The sequence below is a fragment of the Corella eumyota genome, chromosome 1, assembly GCF_963082875.1.
Source record: "Corella eumyota chromosome 1, kaCorEumy4.1, whole genome shotgun sequence".
Classification (NCBI taxonomy): Eukaryota; Metazoa; Chordata; class Ascidiacea; order Phlebobranchia; family Corellidae; genus Corella; species Corella eumyota.
In genome coordinates, this window is record NC_137490.1 from 20,749,926 (window position 1) to 20,775,306 (window position 25,381).

Consider the following 25,381-nt stretch of genomic DNA (forward strand, 5'->3'; position numbering starts at 1 on the left):
TTTTAGGTTGTACTTTTTATCAAAAAACAATTGTTAAAACGTTAGGCATAGTTTAAATGCGTGTAAAGTTGAAAATAAAACAACTATCGATTCAGACTTAAAAAAACACTTTTATCAAAGACCTTTTGTTTTAATTGTAAAATGTAAACAAAGGCTTGTGCTATCATAAATATTTTTTGAGTACTAGTCATCTAACAATAAGGATATTACACACTACATACAAAACATAACTATAATATTTGTTAAAGAATTAGTTTAAAATATTAGATAGGGTTATTTTAATTTTACAAGGTACTAGAATTAAAAAAACATTACTTACAATACTTGTTAAACTATTTATACGAATCTAGTCTTAGTTTTATTTGTGTTTTAGGGTGGTTGGTATTTTATTTAAATACACAGAAATAAAGAAGATTAAAAATTATGCCTCCAGTTAAAGAAAGGCGAAATTCTTTGTTAGTTAAGTCAATAAAACCAAAAGGTAAGTTTAAAAATAACAGCAAAAAGTTTTTTAATGTAAGTTAGAATGCCTGTAGGTAAATATATAACAATAACTTGACAACTTTATAATCTTTTATTATTTCTAGTTACACATACAAATTTCATACCAAAAAACTAAAATTTATTACATATTTGTAATTCCAGGGCGCATGTTAAACGATAATGGATGCGGAATTGACCATCTTGGCACCAGTGTTTATGCACGAGCACTAGCGAACCAAATCAATGATGTAAACACACCGGTAACTTTCGGAATCTTTGCTCGCTGGGGAAGCGGAAAATCGTTTCTGATCAAACACATTCAAAGTAAGAGTTGGGGTTCGATAATATGTTTGCCAAATTGTATGCATTTTCATTGTTAAACTTGTAAAAATTAAACAATATTTGTTCAATTTTTTTATATTTTTAAAAGAGGTCGTGGGTTTAATTCCCGCTGCTCTTATGCTGTAGCGTCCTTGAGTAAGACACTATAAACGGTATAAACAACACTGCTAAGTCAGCACTTCGAGTCAGCAACTCGAGACTTGGTCGGTAACTAATGTTACTCTTGTTTACACATCTGGGATAGAAATATATAAAAATTAAAATACGTTAAAAAATATTTTAAAAGAGCCATCAGAACTTTAACTTATATGTGGTTTTATACATTTTTTTAAGTAAACCTTTTTAGGCATTCTTCGAAAACGTGAACGAAAGAATCAATTAAAACAAAATGATATACTGATAGAAAGATCCACTTGCAAAGTTTTTGTTGAATCTATCTCGATACTATTTGTATTAGCTGCACTAGGAGCTTTATCAGGATTGGTAATACAACCTGAAAAATTTTGCATTTTTAAAACAGATCAAATAAAATACACTAGGATAGGGATAGGGTTACTGCTGGGTTTGCTTGTGGCTCTCTTAGTCTCGTGTTTTTACCAGCGTTTAAAGCTCAACAAACACGGTATATTTAAAATCATGGTTGTTATGTATGCAAAGTTCACTAAACTGCCAATACTTGAGCCTGAGCACAATATAGCTGGGGTTAAAAGAGAGAAATATATAAACTTGAAATTGGATGAAAAAAGTGAAAACACAAATTTGCAAAAATCTGAAAAGCAAGATAGCTCTGCAACAAAAAATTCAATAAGGTATGTTTTATATTTTCTATAAGCTTATTAAATATAGGCAATTAGATTTTTAGCTCATAAAATGTTAGTACAAGCCTTTTTATACTTTATAGGCCAGTATGGATTTAATACATTGCCTAAAATTTTTATCATTTTTTTGAAACAATTTTAAGTTAACAGCGCAATATTTGGCTGATATTTCAGATATATTTTTGTTGATTTTAATGCATGGAAATACGCGGGAAGTGATAACCTTTGGGCCGGGATCGTACTTGCACTTGCCGAAGCTGTAGAAAGAGAATTCAGTTCGGTCACAACCCGACTTTTCCGTGGAATAACTTTGCAAAAGGTTTCAAAATCGGAATTTAATCCACAACCTATTTATGTTAAGATCAACGACACAGAATGTACTGTAATTAATTTAGCTGAGCAGTATGGAGACGTCATCAGTTGCAAGAAATGTGATAAAAATGTCGATTCTAAAAACAACAAAAATTGGTGGTCGGTAAGATATTCGTCCAATGCACAGGCCGATCTAGCGGTTCAAATGCTAGAAAGAGCCTCAATTAAAGCCCAGCGTGAACACCCTTTTAAAGAAGCTCATACAGAAAAGCAAAATATCGAGAAAACTCAATTTCTAGCGCATTTAAAGAAATACGCTAGAAAGCATTGTGGCATTGCAGACTTATATTGGGTGCTGATCTTCTTGGTCTTAGTGTTATCCTTGCCAGCAGCTGTGTTTCTTATAACTAAAGCATCATCCGATAACCCAAATGGCCAGGTTTGTATTTTTAGTAGATAAAATTGTGTTTTAGAGAACTGATAGTGGCATTTTTCTATCGATGAATCTTTGTTAAGCTAAAAGAAAAACTAATCTTTATTTCTATTAAATGTTTTTGTTTTTAACAGGCAACGGATATAAGTCTAATATTCTCGCAAGTCATTGCATGGTTGCCAGCAGGATTCACGTTTATTTATGTTTCAGTAACAAACTCTTATGCCATGGTTAAATCACAAACTAACCGCTTGGTGACGCTACTGAGAGGAATTGAGGGAAACCTTGCCAACGAGTTGGGATTTATGCATAAAGTTAAAGAGGAGGTTCGTGCATTATAGTTGTACTTTATAACAAAAATAAATATTTTAAAAAGGTAGCGCAGTGATTGAAATACCATTTCAAAGGCCCTGGGGTTGATCCCAACGAATCTTACTCGCTTTAAATGCAAAAACAATTTGCTGGCATAGAATAAGACAATAAACTTGCTAAAACAACTTATATCTGAGTAATGCAGTTGGCAAAAGCTTGTATAGAAAACTCATCACGTTTCCATTTATTGGGTTTTGTATAGGTACAATACATCACAGATCTTATTCACACTGTGGAGTTCGTTTACAACGTCAAATACAAAGTTATAATTGCGATAGACGATCTTGATCGCATTCCTTTACCGAAGGTAACTTTTAACAACTTTATTTAGAATATGAATGCAACCAACGAATTAAAAACCAACCTAAATCAACTTTCTTAAAAAAAGTTAAATTGAAAAAATAATTTGCAGCTTGTAGTAAAGGTCAGATCACTTGGCCACATTACGTAAAGTTCAATTCTCACTGCTCTTACGCTGTAACGCTCTTGAGTAAGGCGCTATAAACGGTATGAATTTCTGTTCAGCCTACACTTAATCAGCAGAATAATTATCGGGCAATTAGAATCTATAATATCCAAAACTTGCAAAGACAACTGAAGACCGATTTAGGGTAACAGGTGTTACTCTATGTATAACCACATCGGGGATAAACAAATATATAAAAATATATGCTTGTTATTAAGATTCGACTAGTTTTGGAGGCGGTGAATATATTGCTGAGCGATCGTTCGTCGCCTTTCGTTTGCCTTATTGCTGTCGATTCCCGAATCGCTGTGGAAAGTTTAGAAAAACCTGACCGTGATAATGAACAAGTTCCTCGCATAAGTGGGCACGAATATTTAAAGAAAATTATCAACATCCCATTCTGCTTACCAGAGGTATGTATTGGAACGTACGTATACTATAGTCGTTAGGCCTTATATCATAGAACAATTAAGACTAAAACATTGAAAGGTAAAGGCACAACAGGTACCGAAATGATTTTTTAACGTAATAACACCTTAAATTCACATTTTCCCAAATTTTTTATCAACAAAGAATTTAAAGTAATTTTAAATATTCTGTTAAAGATCACAGAATTGGATAAAAAGAACTATGTTGCTGGACTGATTGATGAATCAGATAACACAACAAAACACAACAAGAAATGTAAGTTTTAACAACAATTTTTAAGTTTATGTTAAACTGTATATTAATTGAATTTTATTACATTTTAGATCAATACTTAGATGAGCCATTTAAACAAGATACTCATCAAGCTGAAGGTAAATTTGCAACGTTTTTTTATATAACTAACCACTCCCTTATAAAAACTACATCATAAAAAACATTTTTTACATCATCTTAATCCTAAATAGTAAGAATTGTAACAGTTTGTAATAAGTTATTATTGGTCTTTATAAACGTTTAGATAAAACACAGAACCTTATAGAAGGTTTACCTTTTGATGATGATGTATATGTAAAATACGAAGAACCATCTTTAGAAAAAACTGCAATCGAAACAAGGAAAATTTCAACAAAAGGACCAGAAACTCATAAACAACAATTTCGACGTGGAAAAACAAAATTAGAACGTGGAAAAACAAACAAGACCCAAGAAAATTTCATGTACATCAAGAATAAAGCTTTATACGACAGAATGATTAATACTCAAAAAAGAATGGTTAACATTCAGGATGATGTTTTATACGATTCCACAGTGGCAAACAACGATACAAGCAATTTTGAAGATTATGGCAGTGTGAACTCAGAAGCGTTACCGTTGCCCGGCAAACCTTTCACAGGGAAAAAATTAGATAGAGCTGACATATACGTCGAGTTTCAACCCAAAAGTTTACCACCACCCCCTATACCACAAAAGCGAATCACAAAATTACAATCCTTTACTTTAAATGACAAAATACAAAAACGACCCAAAAATCAACGACCTGAAACTTTACCATCAAACGACCCAAAAACCAGACTGGATAAATTTTTGCTAGACTGCAGGTATGCTTAACAAGTTTATCTTTTTAACACAACTAAAAACGGCTGTAATTTTTTATTAGTAGTGATATAGTTATTACTACAAATTCAGCATGTTTACAAATGCGACACATTCTTTTTCTTTTATTTAGAACGAACTTTTTGGACGACTTTTTGATACAGCATTTGGAAGGAAACCCAAGGAATATTAAACGGATTTTTAACGTTATCTCGCTGACCGCTTTAGTGGTTGGTTGTCATCAAGAAAATGTAAGTTTAGGCTTTCATTTTCTTTAAGTTACAGACCTTAATTTATTTGCAATTCTTATTAACACAAATGTTTTTATTTAGTTTAAAATCGTATAGGTTTTTATTTTTTAAACGTTCACTGATTTTTAGGAAGAGCAGGAAAACAAATTGAATAGAATAGCCAAAAAATCAAATCCAGATTTACAACAAGCTAACCGAAATACAAGAAGTCCATATAAAAAACCTAAGCATAACATGAGTACGAGAAAAGTGGATTATTTGTATATTATGCATTCTGTAAAATCTGGATTTTTTATGTTATATAAACATTGCTCATACAACGTTCCGTATTTGATATTTATTTTTTATAGTTGCTTTGTTAAACTATAAGTCAGTATATTATATTTGAAAACAAGTTGTTTTTTCAGATGACGACCTTGCTAGGAGCATTGTCACGTGGGTTATGTTAACCGACCAATGGCCGTACAGAAGCAGTTACATTCTTCAAGTTATCGAAGACTCAGACCAAAGAATTGATGACAAGGAAAGTTTTATAGCTGATGATGCCAAGTTGTGTGAGATATACAATAGGTAAAGTTGCAATAAGTTAAAATATGTAGGCATGAACCGGTAATAACTTTTGTTTATGTACTTACTCAAGTACTTATAAAAACAATTTCCGGAAAAGGACTAACGGTTCGAAGTTTTTTTAAATGGTTGTTTTAACAATAGGTATTTTAAGATGAATTTGCACTTTTAATTTCCTAAAAAAAAACGAATACAAGTATAATTTAAATTATATTTTTTTTTATTAATACTTTTTTAGATTTGTGATTCCTGAAATCAGCATCAAAGAGAAAGAAATTTTAAACTTGGACGGCGACCCCGACATCTTTAGACGGTTCCTACATAAACAACATCTAAGCAAGGGCAGAGTTAAAACCCTGCTTAAATATACAATCAACCTTGACCAGGGCCTAAGAAATAAAGTCGCCATGAACCGAGCTATCCTCTATATTCAAGCACAAAAGAAACAACTACAACAAAATACAAGCTCAGGTAACAAAGAAAAAGCCCCTTTACCGATTCCACTACGGGATATGACGTCAGATCTACGTCATCGCCACATAGGTACGTCATCAGTACCAAGGTTACCTAGCAACACGCAGACAGGACTTACTGAAGTAGATTCAAAGAGAAATTTAAAAAGGGGTGAAGATTATGTTAACGGTGATCCAGTAGTTAAAAATAAAAATCGTTTAACTACCCAGCCTTCTATGAAACCGGCTGAAGTGTTGGGTTTTAGTAAATAAATTCAAAATCGTAGTCTAATAAAAAGCGTTGAGACCTTTTTGTTTTTTTAAGCTTAAATATGCTTGTTAACAGGAGCATATTGCAATTTATAGCCTTAATATACGCAATGAAATGTTTAATTATTTGTTGCTTGTAAATTTAAGTTGTGATTCTAAGTATTCGTTTAATCGGGTTTATTTTAAAGTGTATACCTTTATCTTGTTTTTTTGCATTTTTATGCCATTATTTTTTATAATTTTTATGTTAGTTACCGCGTAGTTTCTGGGCTTTTACTTTATATTTAGAATAATATTTTACCTGTGAAATAACCATGTCAAAAAAGGAAATAAACAAAGTTCAAAACATTAAAAAAAACAGACAGAAGCCAACCAAATGCATAATAACATGACGTCATAATGATGAATTATTATTACCCGTCACCTTGTTAGAGTTACGGCGCCCGGCAGTGTACATAACTTTCAAAGGTCGGCGTATTATGCCTTCATTGCATTTATTAAGCAAAGGATACTAAGTTTAGATGAGGTGTAAGATTACACTGATTAAAAGGGGGGGGTTAGGGGTTAATTGGATTAGTAATTAAACATACTTCTAGGCATGGGAATTTAGAAACTGATCTGTTGAAAGGTCGGTGGGTAAAATTGAAATTTAAATACGAAAGTAATTAAAAATCGAACCCTTAATTAATTAAAGTCACGTCTTTCTATTTGTTAATTGACTTTGCATATTAGCGTACACAATTTCTCTTATCAGTTCGTTTGAGCTGTGTGTAGTAAATGGTGCCATTAAAAGCTAGCGACTGTCTCAAATTTGTGACGTCAGGGCTCTTGTTTCGATTTTTGTGACACGTGATGTAATGGAAAAAGTGCTTTCTTATCTGTGTAACGTTAGCCAGGTCGCAAGACTGACATCTCTGTGACGTCATATTAAGTATTGAGTGAATCACAAGAAGTGTCGATACGAAAAAAGAAAAAATTCTGCACAACATTTTTTTAAATGTATTTTTTAACTGATATTTATAGAATTTTGTACAAAATTTCCTTTTACTATGTACTTAAAACTGTTAAGTTTCATTTAACCTACTTAACCTATTAGTCTCATATTGAAAATTACTCTTTTTTTGTTTTTTCGACATAACTGAAACTCTAAACTTGAAAACTAAGAACTGTCTGCACAATGCCCAACTTAATATGGTCTTTAAACTTCACTAAACTTTTCAAACTTCTTAAAATATCGCTATTTGATATCTATAAACTTAAACTAATTAACTAAAGTAGGATAACTATACTGTTTATGTAATGACGTAATCTGAAGTCATGGTTTAGGTTTAAATACCAGTAATTTAGGTGTCTGTTTTTGCTAAACTGACAGTAATCCTTATTAGCAGTTTTTTACTAAGCCTTTAAAAAATTGGCCATTTTTAGGTACGCATTTTACAAAGCTACATTTTACTGTTCAAAATTTAACCCACAATTAATTGCAAAAAAATATATTAAGCAATAAATACTGCTTTTTATAAGTAAATAAAAAAATACAAATATATGCATGGTTTAAGCCTACATTTTAAACAAATGATATCGTTAAATGCATAAAAAAAAGAATTTTTGAATATTTTTATTTCTATTAAATATTTGGTGATGCTTTAAAAAACTGATTTTTTCTCTAAAAAACAATAAATCATTATAAGTCGGTTTGTAGCCTATGCGGTCGCCTTACAACTTACAAACTACAGTGGTGGTCTACAGACCAAATCATTTTGTAACCTTACAACTTAATTTATCATACCTAAAACTCAGAAAGTACTAAAATAACATTATTTTGATCACATTTTTGCGGAATTTGTCAGCAATTATGCTTTGTTGGAACTGTAATTTAACCAACAAACTTGAAAATTGTTTACTATTTTTAAGTTACAAAAAAAATGATGTTTGAAAAATGCAAGACAAAAATGGTCACCAGTTTTTTTAAGGTAAGCAGCCATTGCTGGTTTAGTTTCTGGTTAACCAAGATTAAACAATTTAAAATAAATGTCAGGCTGGGTTAAATAAACTGATGCTACCCACCACAAAATGCGTCTCTAAATTTGTTGATTTTGCACTCCATTAATATAAGAAACAATGTGCTCGGTGTGTTAGTTTTGATTGACACTTTGTACAAAACCAAACAATTTGTTTGAGCACGAGCTAAATATTAATTGAGAAAGAATGTCGGTTTATTCTCGGCGAATAAAATCGACACTTAGACACGTTTTAAGAGCGGCGTCTTAATTATTTAGTAAATGAGCCGTGGGGTTGGCTAGCATTGGGTTTTTGGTACAGTATGTGTAATACTACACCGACTGGGTGATTGTAATGCTTGTACTGCACATTCCTTGCTTTGATTTGCAGAAATAAATAAACACAATTGGATACAATTTTAAAATTTAAACGACACAGTTTTTAAGAACCTGTAACCTGTAGAAATAAAAGCAAAAATCAAATCTGACCGCTAAAACATAAATAAATATTATACACAATGACCAAAATAATGTCATAAACTTCCCTTTTAGCTTATAACAATGTTGTATAGTGATTCGGTGATATTTTATTCAGAATGATTGTATTTCAAGGCGCAAACAAAACGTTACAAGAATTTTTACACGAGGCAAGAAAGAAAAAAACAACGTTTACCCTATTTTTAAATACAAAGAAACGAACAAGAAATTAACTAGGTAGGATTTACATTGCAAAAAAGCACAAAAAAACACTGATTAGACGTAAAACAAATAATAATTAGCAGGTTTTATTTATTGGCAATTTTATAAACGCAGGTTCATTGCCTTTAAGTTAAAATCAAAAAATTAGCAGTCACGGTATACGGGCATTTTACTTAACAACTTAAAGAAAATAAGATAATTATTAAGCTTAATTAGATATGAAACTACGCGGCCTTGAATCACAACAAAACAAAATATTGAGATGAAACTTAAAACTAAAAATTTGACTTTTATTAAAGTCGAATGTTGGTAAAATTTCTAATTTTCTTAAGACGAATAATTACAAAAACACAACAAAAACAAAATAATAATAATAATATAAATAGTTCCCTAAACCAGATACCTTATTGATATAAAAAGAGGATAAACGAATATATATAAACTTCAGGAGTGAAAATAAAGAAAGTTTTGGATTTAAAACAAAGAATTGTAATGGCAGTCTAACAAAAGAATAAAAATACAAGTTTAAGGGTGTAAAACTTAGAAAATTAAAAGTGCAACTTGAGAATTTAGTCCGAATTGTATAAAAGTTAAGCAGCAAGTAATGATATATAAATGTGTAGCATTTTTTTCTTATCTAAAATTCCAATTTTAGACTTTGAATTTCAAATATTTTTTTCTAAAATTTAAACTTTTTAAAATTCCCCCTATTATCTTACCCCATTTTGTAGATTTTTTAGAGTGTTTCGACTGTTAGAAAGTTGCTGAAATGAAATTAAAACCAACCTATCAATGATAAATAAACAAAACTCCATTCTTTTTTATATAACGGCTGGCTCTGCCTTTATATACGGTGAACGGTGTCCGGTGTATCGTGCGTAAGGGTGATATTGGTGAAAATGGCGATTTACATTTTTTAAGCTCGAATTGGAGTTAGATCCAGTACCATATAAGGCTGTAAGTCCATTGTATGATAAAGAACCTTGAGCACTTGATTCTAATGGCAAATGGGGCGACGTTGACGCTTGATTATCTAAGTATTGATGGTTATTCAATTGGGTAGAATTATGGAGTTCGCCTTCGTTTAAGTATTTTGGATCTGTTGGATTTTCGCCATTAAAGTACAAGGCAAGTGCTGAATGTGAAGCAAGGTCGCTTGAAGTAGCTGACGCTGTCTTTTTATCGAACCCCTCAAGTCCAGATTCAACAACATATCTTGACATCGGGCTGTAACCTTCCGACTCGGGAGAAGAGCGTATTTCCCTAATACGTCGTTCTACGCTGCTATCTGCTGTCGTGTTAGCTCGGGCGTTACCTATTCCCGAATCTGGCGACGAACCGTCAATATACCGAGGATGGTTCGCCCCATTCTCATTTGACAACACCGGAGAAACACTATTTCTATCTACAGAGGGGTTAGTGGAACTTATATTCCCAACCCCCATTAAGTGACTACCATCCATTAGGGAGGTCGATAACATCGAGGACGACATCGCACTGTCTGCGGCAGAAACATCAGCCTGCCCCGGCTGATGAACCAACGAACCTATCGGGGCACCTGTAACGTACGAGTTGTACATAATAGGAGACGACGTAGATCGCTTACTTTGTGGTGTTTTCTCCGGCTCGGGGTCTTTAGCGGCCCGCTTTTGCCCCTTACCCTTACCCTGGCCCTTTGGTTTACGTTTTCGGGTCTGTATGCTGTCTTTTTTCATCGTAGGGGGTCGGGGGACCTGTTTACGGTAATACATTAAATCAATCTCGAAAGTTAATTAACTTTTGGGGTCAAAGTATTTAAACTTTGGATAGAATTTAACAAAACTAAAAATGTTAATCGAATTATCTAGTTTACAGATCCGTTTGTATCAAAACAAAGCAACAAATATAAATTGTAAAAATTTGTAAAACTTAAAAATAACTTTGCGCGAATTTTAATTAAAGTTATAACTTTTTGGCAACTTTGCTACAATAATTATTTCAAAATTAAAATCATATCCTTAATAGCAATAAAGAAATTTCAACCTAACTTTTAATTTAAAACTCAGAAAAAAAATGTTTATATAATCCTAAATAAAAAAAAGATAAAAAAATTTAGCGCATTTTTGTAAAGACAAATTAAAAAAAACTAAAAATATTAAAAAAAAAATTATTTTAAAATTTAAAAATTATTTCTTTACCCCGTGAAGTTTTTGATAAAGTCCACAAGCATTACAGACTGGATTTCCATCCGGGCTTCTTCGCCACAGAGTTGTGACGTCAGTATGGCAGTTAGAACACACTTGTCGTCTGCACGGCGCCTACAAAACAACCATTTATAATGACACTCTATAAGATATTGACAACTGTTGTGCCCATATACAGTATGTTTGTATTGATACAAAGGCGCCTCATGATATTTATGATGTCATCAATTTGCTTGCAAGTTTGTTAGAATCTGCATTTTATATTTATTTGATAAAAACAAACTAAATTTTTAGTCCCCCTATTTTTTAATTAAAATCCAAATATTAACGGCTATATCCTAATAGGAGCCAATTGAATCAACAATTTATCAATAAATAATAAATTCCTGGTATTAAAGAGATCAATACTTTATATTAGTAAATATAAAATGTATCAATCATGTCTGGGTAGTGTGTTATATACTCTAGAGTGTATGTTTACTTTTAATACTGTCATGGTTTAAAAGGATTATATATAACATAAGATTTATGGTTAGGTATTTACATACGGTTAAATTTAACAATTTGGTCGTAATTTTTTGTTCAGTAAAAAATGGAATAAATAATAAAAAATACCTTATAAAAATTAAATAACCTTATATTTTTTTTATAAAAAGTGGAATAGTTAAATTTAGAATTTTTTTAGTCTAATTGAAATGTATAAATGAACCGTCTTAGAAAATTAAATTTTTCAAACAACTTTAAAATAAAAATAAATTTACCATTTTTCCCTTTGATTTAACCCCAGATCTTAATTGCCCTCCACCTCTCCATATAGAACAAGCATGACATAGAAAATGATGTCCTTCTCCGTCCCTTCGCCATGGTGTTGTTATTGCCCCACAACTCATACATTCCTTTGCTTCTAAAAAAAATTAAACAAATATTTTTTAAGATCACTAATTTTTTGTTAATTAATTCAGAGTAATATGTTTTTTGGGCAATTCAATTTTTTTCACTAATGTAAAAGTGTTTTTAAAATATCAAAAAAAAATATTAAAAACTGGTTTAAACAGTTAATGAGAATACTTGATTTTAATTATTTTTTCCAAGAAAAATTTTGAAATCTTTCTAATCGAAAAGCTAACGGAAATCTTAAATATTTCGCAATAAATTAACGAAAAATTATAAACCGCAAAAACATTTTTATTATACTTTCACATAGTAAAAGTTGGCCACAATTGATTAGAAAACTCAAAATGAATTAATTAGAGTGAGAAATTAAAATTTAATCAAGAATTTATATTAAAAAAGCCTAAATCGTGTGAATAAATTTTAATGTGGTGCGGTTTTAGAAGGAAAAAGTAATTTCTTAACTTTAAGTTAACGCCCCAAGTTATATTTACTCCCTGAATAACTTTAAGGTTTAAGTCGAATATTTAAAAAAAAATCGACAGCTAATAAATAAATATCAATGATATTATCAAAACAATATGTTACAAATTAGTTTTAAAAAGCTTTACAAAAAATTCAAAAGATTATATAATAACACGAACTTTGATTTGATTTACTATAAACCTATTTTATGTTTATAAATAAGCTCTATTTTAAAACATGGATGTAGTAAATTGAACTGACATCGAAGTACAATTTGTTTAAATATCTTAAAACATGACTTCGGTAAAGTTTCATGTTATCTAAATTGTAAACATGTTTTAACCTAGTTTAATACTCAGTGAGCATGTCAGTTCTCCAAGAAACCCGGTTAATTAGAACAAGAATAAACATTCAATTTTGCCGATTTGTCCTCAATAAATAAATGCAAAAATTATAACATTTAAACTTTAATTTAGGTTTCCTTAACATAATGTTGCAAAAAATCATATTTTTAATATTTTCGCGCATTTTAAGTGATAGTTGCATATAATTCGACTTTTAAATTTTAAAAACAAACGCGTTTTGAACTTTTGTTGTATTGTCATGTATTCATTACCAACAATTTAATAAATATATTTACGTCCATCAATTTATTAAATTACTTTGCAAAAAAATCTCCCTTTAGGTTCTTAGCACCTGCGAAAATGTGATGATAAATAATCGAACCGATGTTTAGTCTTAAATTAAAAGTAACTCCCGTTTTTTGAAGCACTAAAGGGCGTATTAAATGCAATATTAAGCAATACAAATTCTCGTTATCCTAATGTGGCAATTTTTAACACATCAGACAATCACTTGAACACAGTTATCAATCATTGTAGGTTTTATTCATATAACATTATCATACAGATGTTGTTCAATAAAAATCGTAAGATCATTATTTTTGGCGATATTTTAACTCCTTTAAGTTGCCTCGTAAATATATCAATAAAGTTAAGCCTAATTTATTGCGGTAGCTTATTGGTATTACAGTCTATAACAGCGACTTTTATATTGCCATAATGTTGTATTACAATATAATAAGCCTTTAAAGAATTTTAAAAAAAAAACTTTAAAAATCGAAGTTAAATTTTTTAAAGTCTTTTTTTTCTGTTAATAAAAATTAAATGCAAAATATGAAGTGTTTTTAACTTGAACAAAACCGTTTTTTTTTAAAACTAAGCAATGCATATCTTTATCATTGCAAACCTTATCTTAAAACTGTCATAACACACTCGCGGTGTATTAACAGCACGCGCTTTGAACATTTTAACAAGCCTAACTTTATCAGTTATGATAGGATAAATAAATTAAACACATTTTTTATTTGCCAAACATCTAAGCGGTGTGGTTTGACTTTTTAAATCCATATTATAAGGATTATTATAATTACAAAAAAACACAAGTTTAAGGCTTTTTTTCTTGGTAATAAATGCAAGTTTACGGTATTTAAAGTTTTAAAAATTGACCCTAATTAGGCTTGCATATTATAGCAATTAAAGTGAAGATTGTTTTGGTAATTTTTAGGCATTTTTAAGACTTGGAGCTTTTTGCAAATACTTCAACAAAAACGAAATTTTTTCCCAACTGTAAAATATTAAAATATAAAACCAATTAAACTTACCGTACTGAGAACCTGACAGGCTTCCCATATATGAAGAAGGATGATTTATTGAAACCCCGTAATTCATCGCAGCTGCTGCTGCCAGTGAATCATACCCTAAACCTGTTCCAGATGCATTCCACAGATCAGGTGAGCTCATGTAACTGTAACCGGTGGTCCCGGTTCCTTGGGGCAGGACCGGAGCTCCGGGATAGTCGCAAGGCTGCTGGGCACCGTAAGTTGAACTATTAGGGAACGGGCTGTAGGACTGTTGTTGATTTGAGCCGTATAACGAAGAATTGCTGCCTTGCATTGAGTAAGGCGTGCTTTTAATACCAGATAAGTGAGAAGCTGAGAACGAACCAGGATGATAAATACCGCTGTCGCTCGATCCGCTGTAGAAACTTGATCGAGATGCGAAATCTGGTCGAAAATCAAGATCGGAACCAACACCGCTGCTTATCGAGGAAGGTACGACTGGTAGGCGGGAGAAAGATGACGATTTCTGGGCGGGATTGTAAGGCTCGACACCCCTCGACGAATAAGAATCAAACAAGTTGAATTGGTTTTGACAGGGTTTTACAGTTCCTGATTTTCGGTTATTTTCAGTCGAATTTCGATCCAATCTTTCGCCGTCGTTTGACTCATATGACATTGTACGACGTTGCTCACAAGGCACAACTTGCTCGTGCGGACTTATTCCGTCGTTTTCGCCAACTGCTGGCATTGCATTCGTCGAATTCACAGCTCCCAGTGCAGCTTTAGTCATATCACACGAAGAACCTGGCGAATCTACATTCCTAGCATTAAACAACAAGTTACCATTTGTACCGCCAGCAGCAACAATATCTTCGCTAATCGGCGGGGTGTAAGTGTGGACGGGTGAGCTATTTTCGCTAGTTTTGATAAGAGCTTGAGCACTGTATGATCCTAGCGACGTTTCTTTAATCGGGTTTTGCTTGGAGTTAGGTCTGTAAGTATAGCAGTATGCACCTAATTCTTCATTAGTTGAATACCTAAAAAAATTATAAAATAATTGTCAGTATTGCATACATAATAGTTTTAAAATGATATTGGTAATTTTTAACCAATTACTAAGACCTTATTAGGTTTTTAGCATGGTATTCTATGATTTAATTGGCGTTTTAGTATAGCTAGAATTTAACTTTTTGCAAAGTTCAAAAGTATAACAGGGTTGCAATCAAGACCTGGCCCTGTCGTAAAAATTTGTCGGATATCTGCAATCGACCTACATATAAAGTCATTGCCGTTACTTGAGTTGAACTAAGTTATCCGATTTGTAAATGAGATTAATTAATCCACGTTAACAGATTTATTCATACGGTAAATAGGGAGTAGTAACACAAGGAAATAAACAACCGAAAAACGACAAAAAGTCTAGGCAGTATTTGTGCAATTAATTAGGCTAATTTCGCGTTTGTTTTACCTCGAAATCTTGTAGGCAATTTTGCACAAATAATATTTGTAATATGTATTTGCATAACCTAATTTTATAATTGTAAAAGTTTAATATTTAGAAATATTCTACACAGAAAAATGTTAAGTTAGTAAATCACAAAAATATTGCTTAAATTGAATTGAGTTTTTCAAACTTTAATTCCAGAAAAAAATCTACTCACTTTGTTTCTTTTTCGCGCTCACAAATTCCAGAATCATCTGGAGAAACATATTTGAGGGCGGATTGCTTCATTGCTTCCTCTGTATTCATCCGTCGAAACGGCTCAGAATTTTGCTGCGAGTAAATAGATCCATACGCGGACTGATACATAGTTTACAAATCTTTATTGACCAGTAGTGATGTTTATTTTCTTTCCAAAAAAAAATTTTCCAAAAGTAAATTTTTCTTCAAAAAAACTTAAAATTAGGAAAACAAAAATTAAATTAAATAAAAAGCAAAATAAATCTGAAAAAAAAAACATTAATTAAATATTCAGAACTTTTAAACAACCCACATCTAAATAATAAGTAAGTTTAACACACTCCTTCCTTTCCTAGGCTGAAATAATCAACTACTGGTGATACCGACTAACTTACTCTCGATGTTAACTGAAATTCAAAATGGCAACTCGCCTTTTTTGTCTCAAATTTTTTTCGCGAGTTTCTCTTTCGATGAAAACCGTAAAATTTGCATGCATCAAAATTTGAAGTTCCATTTTAAAAGTTTTATATTTAAATTACAGAATATTGAAACAACAAAACAAAACAATTCACATTTTAACCCTATACTATAAATATAATTGATCAAATGAATAGCTACACTATATATTAAAACAGTTGACTACTATTTTACCATTATACGCACAACAAGGTAAATTTAAATAACAATTTAGTTTACAAAATGAAAAATTTTAAAAGTTCTTTGAACACGTGATAATAACAACTAACTGTCAGACAATACATGCGGCAGTCTGCGTTTTAAACAAAGCTAAAACTAACCATAACACCGGTAACAATGAATGCCCATTTCTCGCAATGCACGACTTTAAACTCCTTAAAGCAAAAACACAACTCCTATTTCAGCAAGACTTCACATCTTAAATCTTGTAAATTAAAAATGCACTTGCTAACTTGGCCACAATCATTTACTTACAAGAAATAAAAACCGATGTATGTGCATTGGTTAAGATATTTTTGCAATTTTTTTCATGTAGCATTTCCAACAATTTGTTTACAAGTAAATACAAAGTTTTAGTGTAAAAATAATCTAAGGCTCCATATCTTTACTACAAATATATCTGCTATCAGCCGATGTAAACAAGCAAAAAGTTGATTTTTATCAGTTTTTTTGCCACGCGACTGGATAGATATAGATTTGCTTTTATCAACTGAATAGATAGCTTACAAAATGTTGTGTTGATACTAAGATTACAGACTTTATGAGCTGTGATAATTAGGTGTGGGAAAATTATATGAAATATGGATTAACATTTTTTTAAATTCAATAAAATTTTATTTTAACAACATATATCAAAAATTGTTAAAACAATTCTGATAAAGTTTATATTTTTTTAATTTTGAAATTTATATGTTTACGTTTTATAAATAAAAATTATAAGCAATTAAAAAATTAAAAAAAGATTACTGAAATTCGTATTACAAAAGTTCTAGCTATGTTAAATCAAATAAAAAAATAAAAATAAATTTAAAAACATATTAGCTTTAAATAAATCATCTTTTGTTTCTAGTAAAAGTAATAAAAACTGAGAATTTAGTGTAAAGTTGTTACGGATATATTATTAGTCACCGTTAGCTAACAACAAAAATGTTTTAAATACGACCTGCAAAATGTCTAACACAGTCCGAATCAACAAATTATTTTCACGACCCGAGGTTGGGTTTATTGACATAAATGAAATCATTGTTAACTCATAACTCAATATAACAAGTTATACAAAACGTATTTAAGTAGTGACTATCTGCTTCCGAATTCTTAATTTTTAGTTGACGAGCTTTTTAATTTCGAAAATGAAAATCGAAAATTAATTAACGCAGGTGCTTTTTGACCCAGAGTCACATTGATAGTAAACACTTCAGGTTTTTAAAAAATAAACGAGAAAATAGATAAAAAATACCCGAAATTATACAAAGCAAGTGACTCATATTATTTAGTGGATATGTAATATGGAGACAACCTATCTTAAAATTACACATGAAACATCACGTTTTAAGTTAAGGACTTGCAAACACAAGTGAATGGCTGTCGCTAATTCACTTCGACTAATCACATCGAATACTCAGCGAAATGGCAATATCGTCATCATTAGTATACCGGTAATATCGTCTTAGTGTTTGCTGGATTCTGTCAGTTTTCCTAAGCGAAAAAAACTACCTCGGGTTGATTAATGAGTGTTTCACGGTGGCGGTAAGTATTAGTTTATATTAAGAGAGAACGAGGAGACCTACAAGACGAGAATTACTACAAGTTGATTGAGCATAATTTGACTTCCGTTGTTGGGCGGTCAAATAGGGTGTGCGCATGCGCAAACAAGCCACGAGACGCTGGCAAAACAACGGAGTTAAGTGTATAACGTGTCACACTGATGCCCATTAATGATTTACCGCTCTCGCTTTTTCAAAACTTAAACAGATACAAAATTGATATAATTTGAGTAAACATTTGCGCGCGACCTGTAGGGTCAAACAACAGCAAAATATTCAAGGTTCTGTCGTTAAGTTGTTTACTTTACCGTTCGCTTTTGGAAACATTATAAGCCTTAATCAAACAAGGTTATAAGAGACCAGTTGTCTGTCATAAAATTAGCAATAAAATCAATTGACAATTAAACCCATTTATTTTCAAATTCAACTACCGGCTTTCTATTGACATAAACTGTTAATTTAAGTATTTGTTCAAGCATCTTTAATTGCTAACTATATTTAACATTCTAACCACATAAAACACATTAAGGAATAATAAATAAAACACTGTGAACTGTAACTAGCAAGACTGAGAAATTGCGTTTTTTGGAACGCAAGCGGCCTAAGCGTTAATTAGTTTTGTTTTTTTGCTTTAGGTTTTCTTGTTGAAAAACGCGACTCAAGATCTGTCAATCAGACGCGGTTGTTTTTAGTTGTTAAGCAAACACATTGCTTATTGCTGAAGTGTAATAATCCCACCAAAACGTCGGTGTTTAGTTATTTTTAACTAGATGACGTAGTGGTCAAACATTTAATGAACTGGTCCAACATTAACAGTTTTATATTTGAAAGTTATAGTTCCCAAAAATAACTTTCAAAGAGTAATAAAATAAATACCCCTTTCTTTTGCATTTAAATTCAGCATTTTTTTGTCTTTTATATTTATATTAAATATTCAAAATTTTTCTTAAGCTGCGCATTTATTTTCAAATTTAAAACACTTTTTAAATGTGTTTATTTGTTGTTTTTCGGGCAAATTAAACTCACAGAATTGTGGGTAAACAGGTCACGTGAATAGGGGTTACATCACAGAGCCTCATAACTGGGGCCCACACGCCGTTCGCATGTCGTTTCGCTCAATTAAACCCAGGGTTGAATCGAACTAGCGCATTAGGCCCGGGCTTAAGTCAGATTAGGTTGTATTGTTAGCGGGGTCACGTGACCTTTCATGCAAGCGCCATAATTGTTTTCGTTAACTTTTTATTTGTTTTTCTTTTTAAAGCCCTAGTTAGTGTTACGTCATATAGATTGTATTAAATCTATTTAAGTATATTACTCTATTGCTATTTTTTTAGAGTAATTTTTTTTGTAAATCGTTTTCAATGACGGCCAAACTAAACAGTTTTAATTCTGACCAACCCAACACTCGTTCACGCCTTATTACCCGATCCAACATCTAACCCCTAAGGTGAAATCGTTCACATGACCCCACCGTCCATTCTAATCGACCCCCACCGACGCTTCAACGTTTCGTTTCAGCACCCTCTTTTGATTGGGTGTCGCGTAACCTTAGACAACCGGGCAGTCATTATGTTTTTGTTCGTCTGTTTGTTTTAAAGCTTACTGGTTGTAGATGTCTGACAGCAGGCATACTGCTCAATCTTAGCTACGGTCAGATTTAACTCCGTTTTCTGCTGATGTATCGAGTAACAAATTACACTTAGGGCTGACTTTAAACTAATCCAATCACACCAGAAAGTAAGATTAAAATCCGGGCTGCTGAAGATTTAAATCGACTGGTGCTCGCTTACGAAAAAAAACAATACGCCTTTGATTTAATCAAACGTAATTTAGATTTGTTAAAATAACAGTTAACCAAAAATCAAAAATATTTAGGCAAAAAAAATTAAAATAATTAAAACTAGGTGAAGTCCTTTTTATGCTTCAATTTGTAATTCTTTTTTAACTTTATTTACTTAAAACTAGGTTCACTTTTTTAACAAACTACATTTTTTGGTATTCTAAATCACCAAACTTCTCAAAAATCACATGCTATACATTAAACCCTTTTATTAAAATTCACACGGAGTCCTGGTAAAAGTTATTCCCGTAAAACTTTTTTTCTTATCTCATCCATCATTTAACTACAAGTGTCTTAGGCGCCGAATTCGAATAATTTTGACATCCAAACTTAGGGTTGAAATCTATTAAAGATGCCTATACTATAAATGATATTAAAATGTAAGTCACTAATGTATGTTGTATGATATTGTTTTATTGTTATAAATATTTAGTAGATGAAAAAAATAAAAATAAAGCTTGGAATAATATTGAAAAACATGAACACTTACTTTTTTGTCTGTTATTTAAAGTTAACCCACTGTGTCACTTTATTTATTTAGCTAAAAAATGCTATTTAAAAAATAAGACAAAAAATAATTTTATAATGTTAAAAGAATTATTTTTTTTTAATAAATCGTTGTAAAATATTAGTTTAAAAAGATGAGTTTTTTTCCCACTTAGCTCTTGTGTTTATTTATTAAATTATAGTCATTGGTCAGTAAGCTAAAAATAAACCAAAAATCATGCGAAATCTCTAATGTAAGATCCCTCTGTCGATGTGTCGCATCCTTACGTTAGCTTCTCAGTCGTTTTGGCGCCGTTATTTTGACAACCACAGTAAAAGGGCTGTTTTCTTACAACGAGTCGTTTTAAAACTGGTAAAAACTTTATTGTTAAAGCCATTCCACTTTAAACTGTCGCGTATTGAGAGTTTGAAAAAGACCACATCTCGGAAACATTAATATTATGACATCACCATTAAAAGCGACTATAGTGGTGGCTGTAAATTATAAAGAACTGTGAAACAACGAAATATTATTAAAATTTTTTTCAAAAACTATAGCTTTTTTAAAAATCACGTACAAAAATTTTTAAGCAAAACCACAGACATTGGACTAAAAAAATTGTATTAGTCAGTTAGAATATAAAACTGCTTAACGTTTAAGACATCCGTGGGAACCAGTTTAGAATACACTGCACAGACATTTACCCTATAACTTGACGACTATTCATTCATCTACATAAGACAGCTTGTCTGTCAATAAAAGGGCGAAGGCCATACCAAGAACATTAACCAGTTGTATAAGTTTAAATAGCGACCACCCTTATTTTATTGTTAAATACATAAAACCGTGTGAAAATTTAGATTTATACTAAAAATAGATATACAGAGTTGATCTTTTTTTGGTATATTAATTAGGCACTAAATATCTATAAAAAAACTTAACTTGTAGTCCTTGTAAATACGTGGATAAGACCAACTAAGAGTATAATATATCATTCCTTTAGTTAAATAATTGAATCTTGAACAATTGTTTAAATGGTAAAAACATGAACTAGGACATCAAAAATATATATATCTATATCGCCTTAAGGGGTTATGTTTTTTGATATTTTTTTAGGGGGTAAGGGTGTGCGGTTTGGGATGTGTTTAAGTTATCCGTGAACGCCGGACTCAAGGGCAAATAGTGTGGCGTTAGTGCAGCTCGAACCCGAAACCTTTCGGCTCGTAGTTTCACGCCATGATCGGTTTACCACACTACTGGACTTCAAAAATATATTATGGGCCTTTTTTTAGAAATTAGCTCTTGTGCATACTCTACCGGATAACAAAATACTCTCACATACGACAAAACTGTATTGGAAAATTGTGCACAAGTTTGCTAGAATTTATTTTTTGCCTTTAAATATCAAATATCTAGAATAAATTTTTAAAAAAAGTAATAAAGCACAAAAATACGCACCAAAAGCAAAATCTAAATAAGCAATATGGCTTGAAATATTAATTCCAAAAAAAATGGTTTTGATATTTTTTATTAAAAATAAAAATTTAAACGAAATAAATTTGAAATTGCATAATTTTATCCAAAACTTCAGATACCAAAACATGACCAACATTTTCAGCTTTAAACTAAATAATTTAAAAACTACAGAAATAAAAAATCAAAAAAAATATTTGGATAAAAAGTTACTACCCTTCTGTTATCTCGGATATAAAATATCATAATGTCCTGGTCGATAGAGTAAGTGTAATGACGGTTCACAACCATCGGGGAAGTCGTGGCATGTTACTTCATTGCCACCACCCCTGTCCATATATGCTACGCGAACTTTGGCACCGAGAGCAGAGGTTAGTGCAATTATATGAATATGGTCACTCTCAAGATACATAGGTTCTACTTCCTAAAAATTTAAAAAATAATTTTTTTTTTATATTTATATTTATTCTTGATGTTAGAACGTCGACTTCACAACCTGAACATGGAGTAACATCAATTATCCCGACCCAGTTTCGAGTTTTTTTTGGCAGTTTGAAATATTATGGATTATAATTGCTGGATAATTAGATTGCTGACCAAGTGTTTGCTCAGCAAAAGTGCATACCAGAACAGTGGGGATCGAATTTAGGACCTTAAGCAGTAAACCCAAGTGTTACATGAGATTCTGAGTTCGATCTCCACTGCTCTCATGCTGTAGCGCACTTGAGTAAGGCGTTATAAATAATATGAACTCTTGCTAAGCCAACACCTAATCGGCAGTATAATTAGGCAATTTTAATCAATAATACCTCAACTTGCATAAGTTAACCTCAAGACTCGGTCAGGGCAACTAATGTTACTCTATGTTTCAGTCGTGAAATCGACCTTTCCACATCAAGGGTAAAACAATTTGTTCGCTATGTGAGGTAATAGTTGGTTCAATATTCAAGTAAACTTTTATAAAATTGATCTTACAGTTTTACAAAATTCAACAATGGTTTTTCCTCCATCAACAAAACATTGATAAAAATCTGCTTCACTTTGTAACTGACATGAAGCAATTAGTCTTAAGTACACCACAAAATAATTTGACGTTCCTTCATCTCTAAATGTGTTAATTAATTCTGATATTGAAGTCGATTCAATTGAACGAACTGTTGCCATAAACTAAAAAAATAAATATTTGTTAATAAATTAGAAAAATAAAAATTTTAAACTTCACTACTTTTTAATATTCTGCTATTTCACCAATGCACAAAAACATATTTTGGTATTGGCAGCATTTTAAGGAAGTGTTCAACCGACATTTAACATTACCTTAATATTGTTTTAAAAACCACAAATACATGAGAAATACAACTTGTCTTTACTTCATTAGGTCTTGGGTTCAAATTTCACTGATGTTATGCCGTAGTGCCCTCAAGCTAAGTGCTATAATCAATAATATCCTTAACTGCCAAAGGCAAATCGAGACTGGGTTGGAGTAACTGATGATACTTTATGTTTGTCGTTAAGTCAACCTTCCCACGACAATCAAAAAAATGAAAACAAACTTACATTATCAAAGAAGTCTTCTACAGTAAATGAAGGATATTTCAAATCCATTAATTTCTTAAAAGTGCCGTTCGCATTTTTTTCAAACCTTTAAAAAACAAAAATATATAAAATCGTAATTAAAGTTTTAAAATTATTTAGGTTAATTACTTACTCGGGATAATCATCTCTGTTGTTTAACATTTGTTCCAAATAACCAAAACCAAAAGCTCGAAAGAAACAATTTCCGTCACCTCTTGTTTTCCTAACGTGACTGTATTTCTTCTTTAAAGCCTATTGAAATACAAAGATACTTAGAATACATATACTTAAATTAATTAATTTCAACTGGAAAAAAATCAAATTTATTTTAACCAACTTTTAATTTGCTCTGATACTCCACATCATCTAAAGAATATTCTCTTTCCAAACACTCGATGTCACATTTTTCACCAACTAGGTAAGAAGATGCAGCTATCTAAGACAATTTATATAAAATATAATTATGGCGGACTTTTAGTATAAAACAACTTTTATTTAAAAAGTATTTGAAATGTAAAACTAAATGGCACCCAGACTGTATGAAGGTAAAAATTTCTTGTACTTTTTTTTTGTATATATTTTTATCCTTAATGTGGGAAAGTCGAACGCGCGATTTAAACATAAAGTAATATCAGTTACTCTCAGCGGGAATTTATACCGTTTATAGAGCCTTACTCAAGGGCGCTACAGCATGAGATCAGTCGGGATTAAACCCATGACCTCATGTGTGATGTAGCAAGTGTTCACATTGTATTTCTCTAAAAAATATAGTATTGTAAAGTACAAGAGATAATCAAAAAAAAAATGTTAAATACAAAAGAGAAATGATACCTCCATAAATTCAATTTTTGTTTAAGAACCGTTAAATAAAATTGATTTAAAGGTATAGAAAGGTTTAACCAATTCCATGTTAAAAATTTACAACCTATTTCTTGTTTGTTTATTGTAATTAAAAGTAGATAAAATTTTTATTTAAAAAGGCTTATGCTAAAGTTTCATTACCTTAAAAAAAGTGAAACTTATACAAACAAATTATAAAAAAAGGACAACTACCAGACTACAAGAACAGGCTGGATAAAATACCTCATTTTGTATATCATTTTGCATAGCATTAACTGCTTCATCAAATTCCTGATTGGACATATCTATTTTGATAAAATAATATAATGGCAATTAACGTTAAATATGAACCCACTAATATTATAAAAATCATGATTTTAAAAATTTTCTTTGGTAAACTACGTTTAAATGCAGTAAGGTACGTACTTTTTAAGTTATCTTGTTCATTATTAACATTGCTATCATTATTCTCCATTACAATCTTCCAAAATCTATAATATCTTTGAATAATAAATAAATCTTACGTAAACAAAGGGAACCGATTTAAAGTGTTTAAGATAAGGAAAAATATTTTTGTTTTGTTTTTATATTCTGCATGTAATTTCCTAGTGTTGCCATTTTTAAAGGCTATAAAATATTTTATATTACATCCAAATTTACTTCAAGTTTTAGTTTAGTTAATAAACTGGTATAAAGTTAAGTTAAAAAATATTATTTATGTTGATAAGATTATGTTAATTATCAAGGTTATTATACGTTGTTAATTAATTGTGCGTCATAAACGAGTTTAGTTGTTTTCTGATGACATCAAACTAGAAGAAGTTGTGCTGCAGTTTAAGAAAGTGTTTTTAGATAATTTTCACATTTTTCCAGTTTTAAACAGGGATTTTTATTTAAAAGCAGTCAATTAGTGAAGGCTAAATCTAGTTTAAAATCTTAAGAAAACATTTTAAAGGTAAAGTTACTGAAAATGGAAGAATCTTCAAACGATGTCAAGAACCAGTCGCAGGAATTGAACGAATCAAATAACTCAGAAATGCAAACTGAATTGAACGTCCAGCAACCAGGGGAAAACGAAGAACTAACAAGCGACCTTAAAATT

General features: G+C 31.1%; 3 protein-coding genes across 3 annotated transcripts; 1 reads left to right on the top strand and 2 right to left on the bottom strand.

Moving 5' to 3' along the window:
• The first annotated feature begins 432 nt into the window (after positions 1 to 432).
• Positions 433 to 6,457, top strand: LOC145742048 (uncharacterized). Its single transcript, XM_082559795.1, has 14 exons — positions 433 to 481; positions 646 to 807; positions 1,172 to 1,634; positions 1,818 to 2,394; positions 2,523 to 2,714; positions 2,963 to 3,067; positions 3,445 to 3,639; positions 3,832 to 3,910; positions 3,979 to 4,026; positions 4,173 to 4,752; positions 4,881 to 4,998; positions 5,128 to 5,236; positions 5,406 to 5,568; positions 5,804 to 6,457. The coding sequence occupies exons 2-14, from the start codon at positions 651 to 653 to the stop codon at positions 6,288 to 6,290; spliced, it is 3,273 nt and encodes a 1,090-aa protein (XP_082415921.1). The 5' UTR covers positions 433 to 481; positions 646 to 650; the 3' UTR covers positions 6,291 to 6,457.
• A 3,347-nt stretch (positions 6,458 to 9,804) lies between these two features.
• On the bottom strand, positions 9,805 to 15,953 carry LOC145742058 (uncharacterized). The gene is made up of 5 exons (XM_082559806.1): positions 15,805 to 15,953; positions 14,186 to 15,180; positions 11,928 to 12,070; positions 11,161 to 11,280; positions 9,805 to 10,716 (listed from the first exon to the last, which is right to left on the bottom strand). The coding sequence occupies exons 1-5, from the start codon at positions 15,951 to 15,953 to the stop codon at positions 9,805 to 9,807; spliced, it is 2,319 nt and encodes a 772-aa protein (XP_082415932.1).
• Positions 15,954 to 21,753: 5,800 nt separating this feature from the next.
• On the bottom strand, positions 21,754 to 24,848 carry LOC145753327 (ubiquitin thioesterase otubain-like). The gene is made up of 7 exons (XM_082569740.1): positions 24,706 to 24,848; positions 24,523 to 24,584; positions 23,777 to 23,875; positions 23,573 to 23,691; positions 23,422 to 23,506; positions 22,840 to 23,031; positions 21,754 to 22,288 (listed from the first exon to the last, which is right to left on the bottom strand). Exons 1-7 carry the CDS (start codon positions 24,752 to 24,754, stop codon positions 22,088 to 22,090), a joined length of 807 nt encoding a protein of 268 aa, XP_082425866.1. The 5' UTR covers positions 24,755 to 24,848; the 3' UTR covers positions 21,754 to 22,087.
• Positions 24,849 to 25,381: the final 533 nt, after the last annotated feature.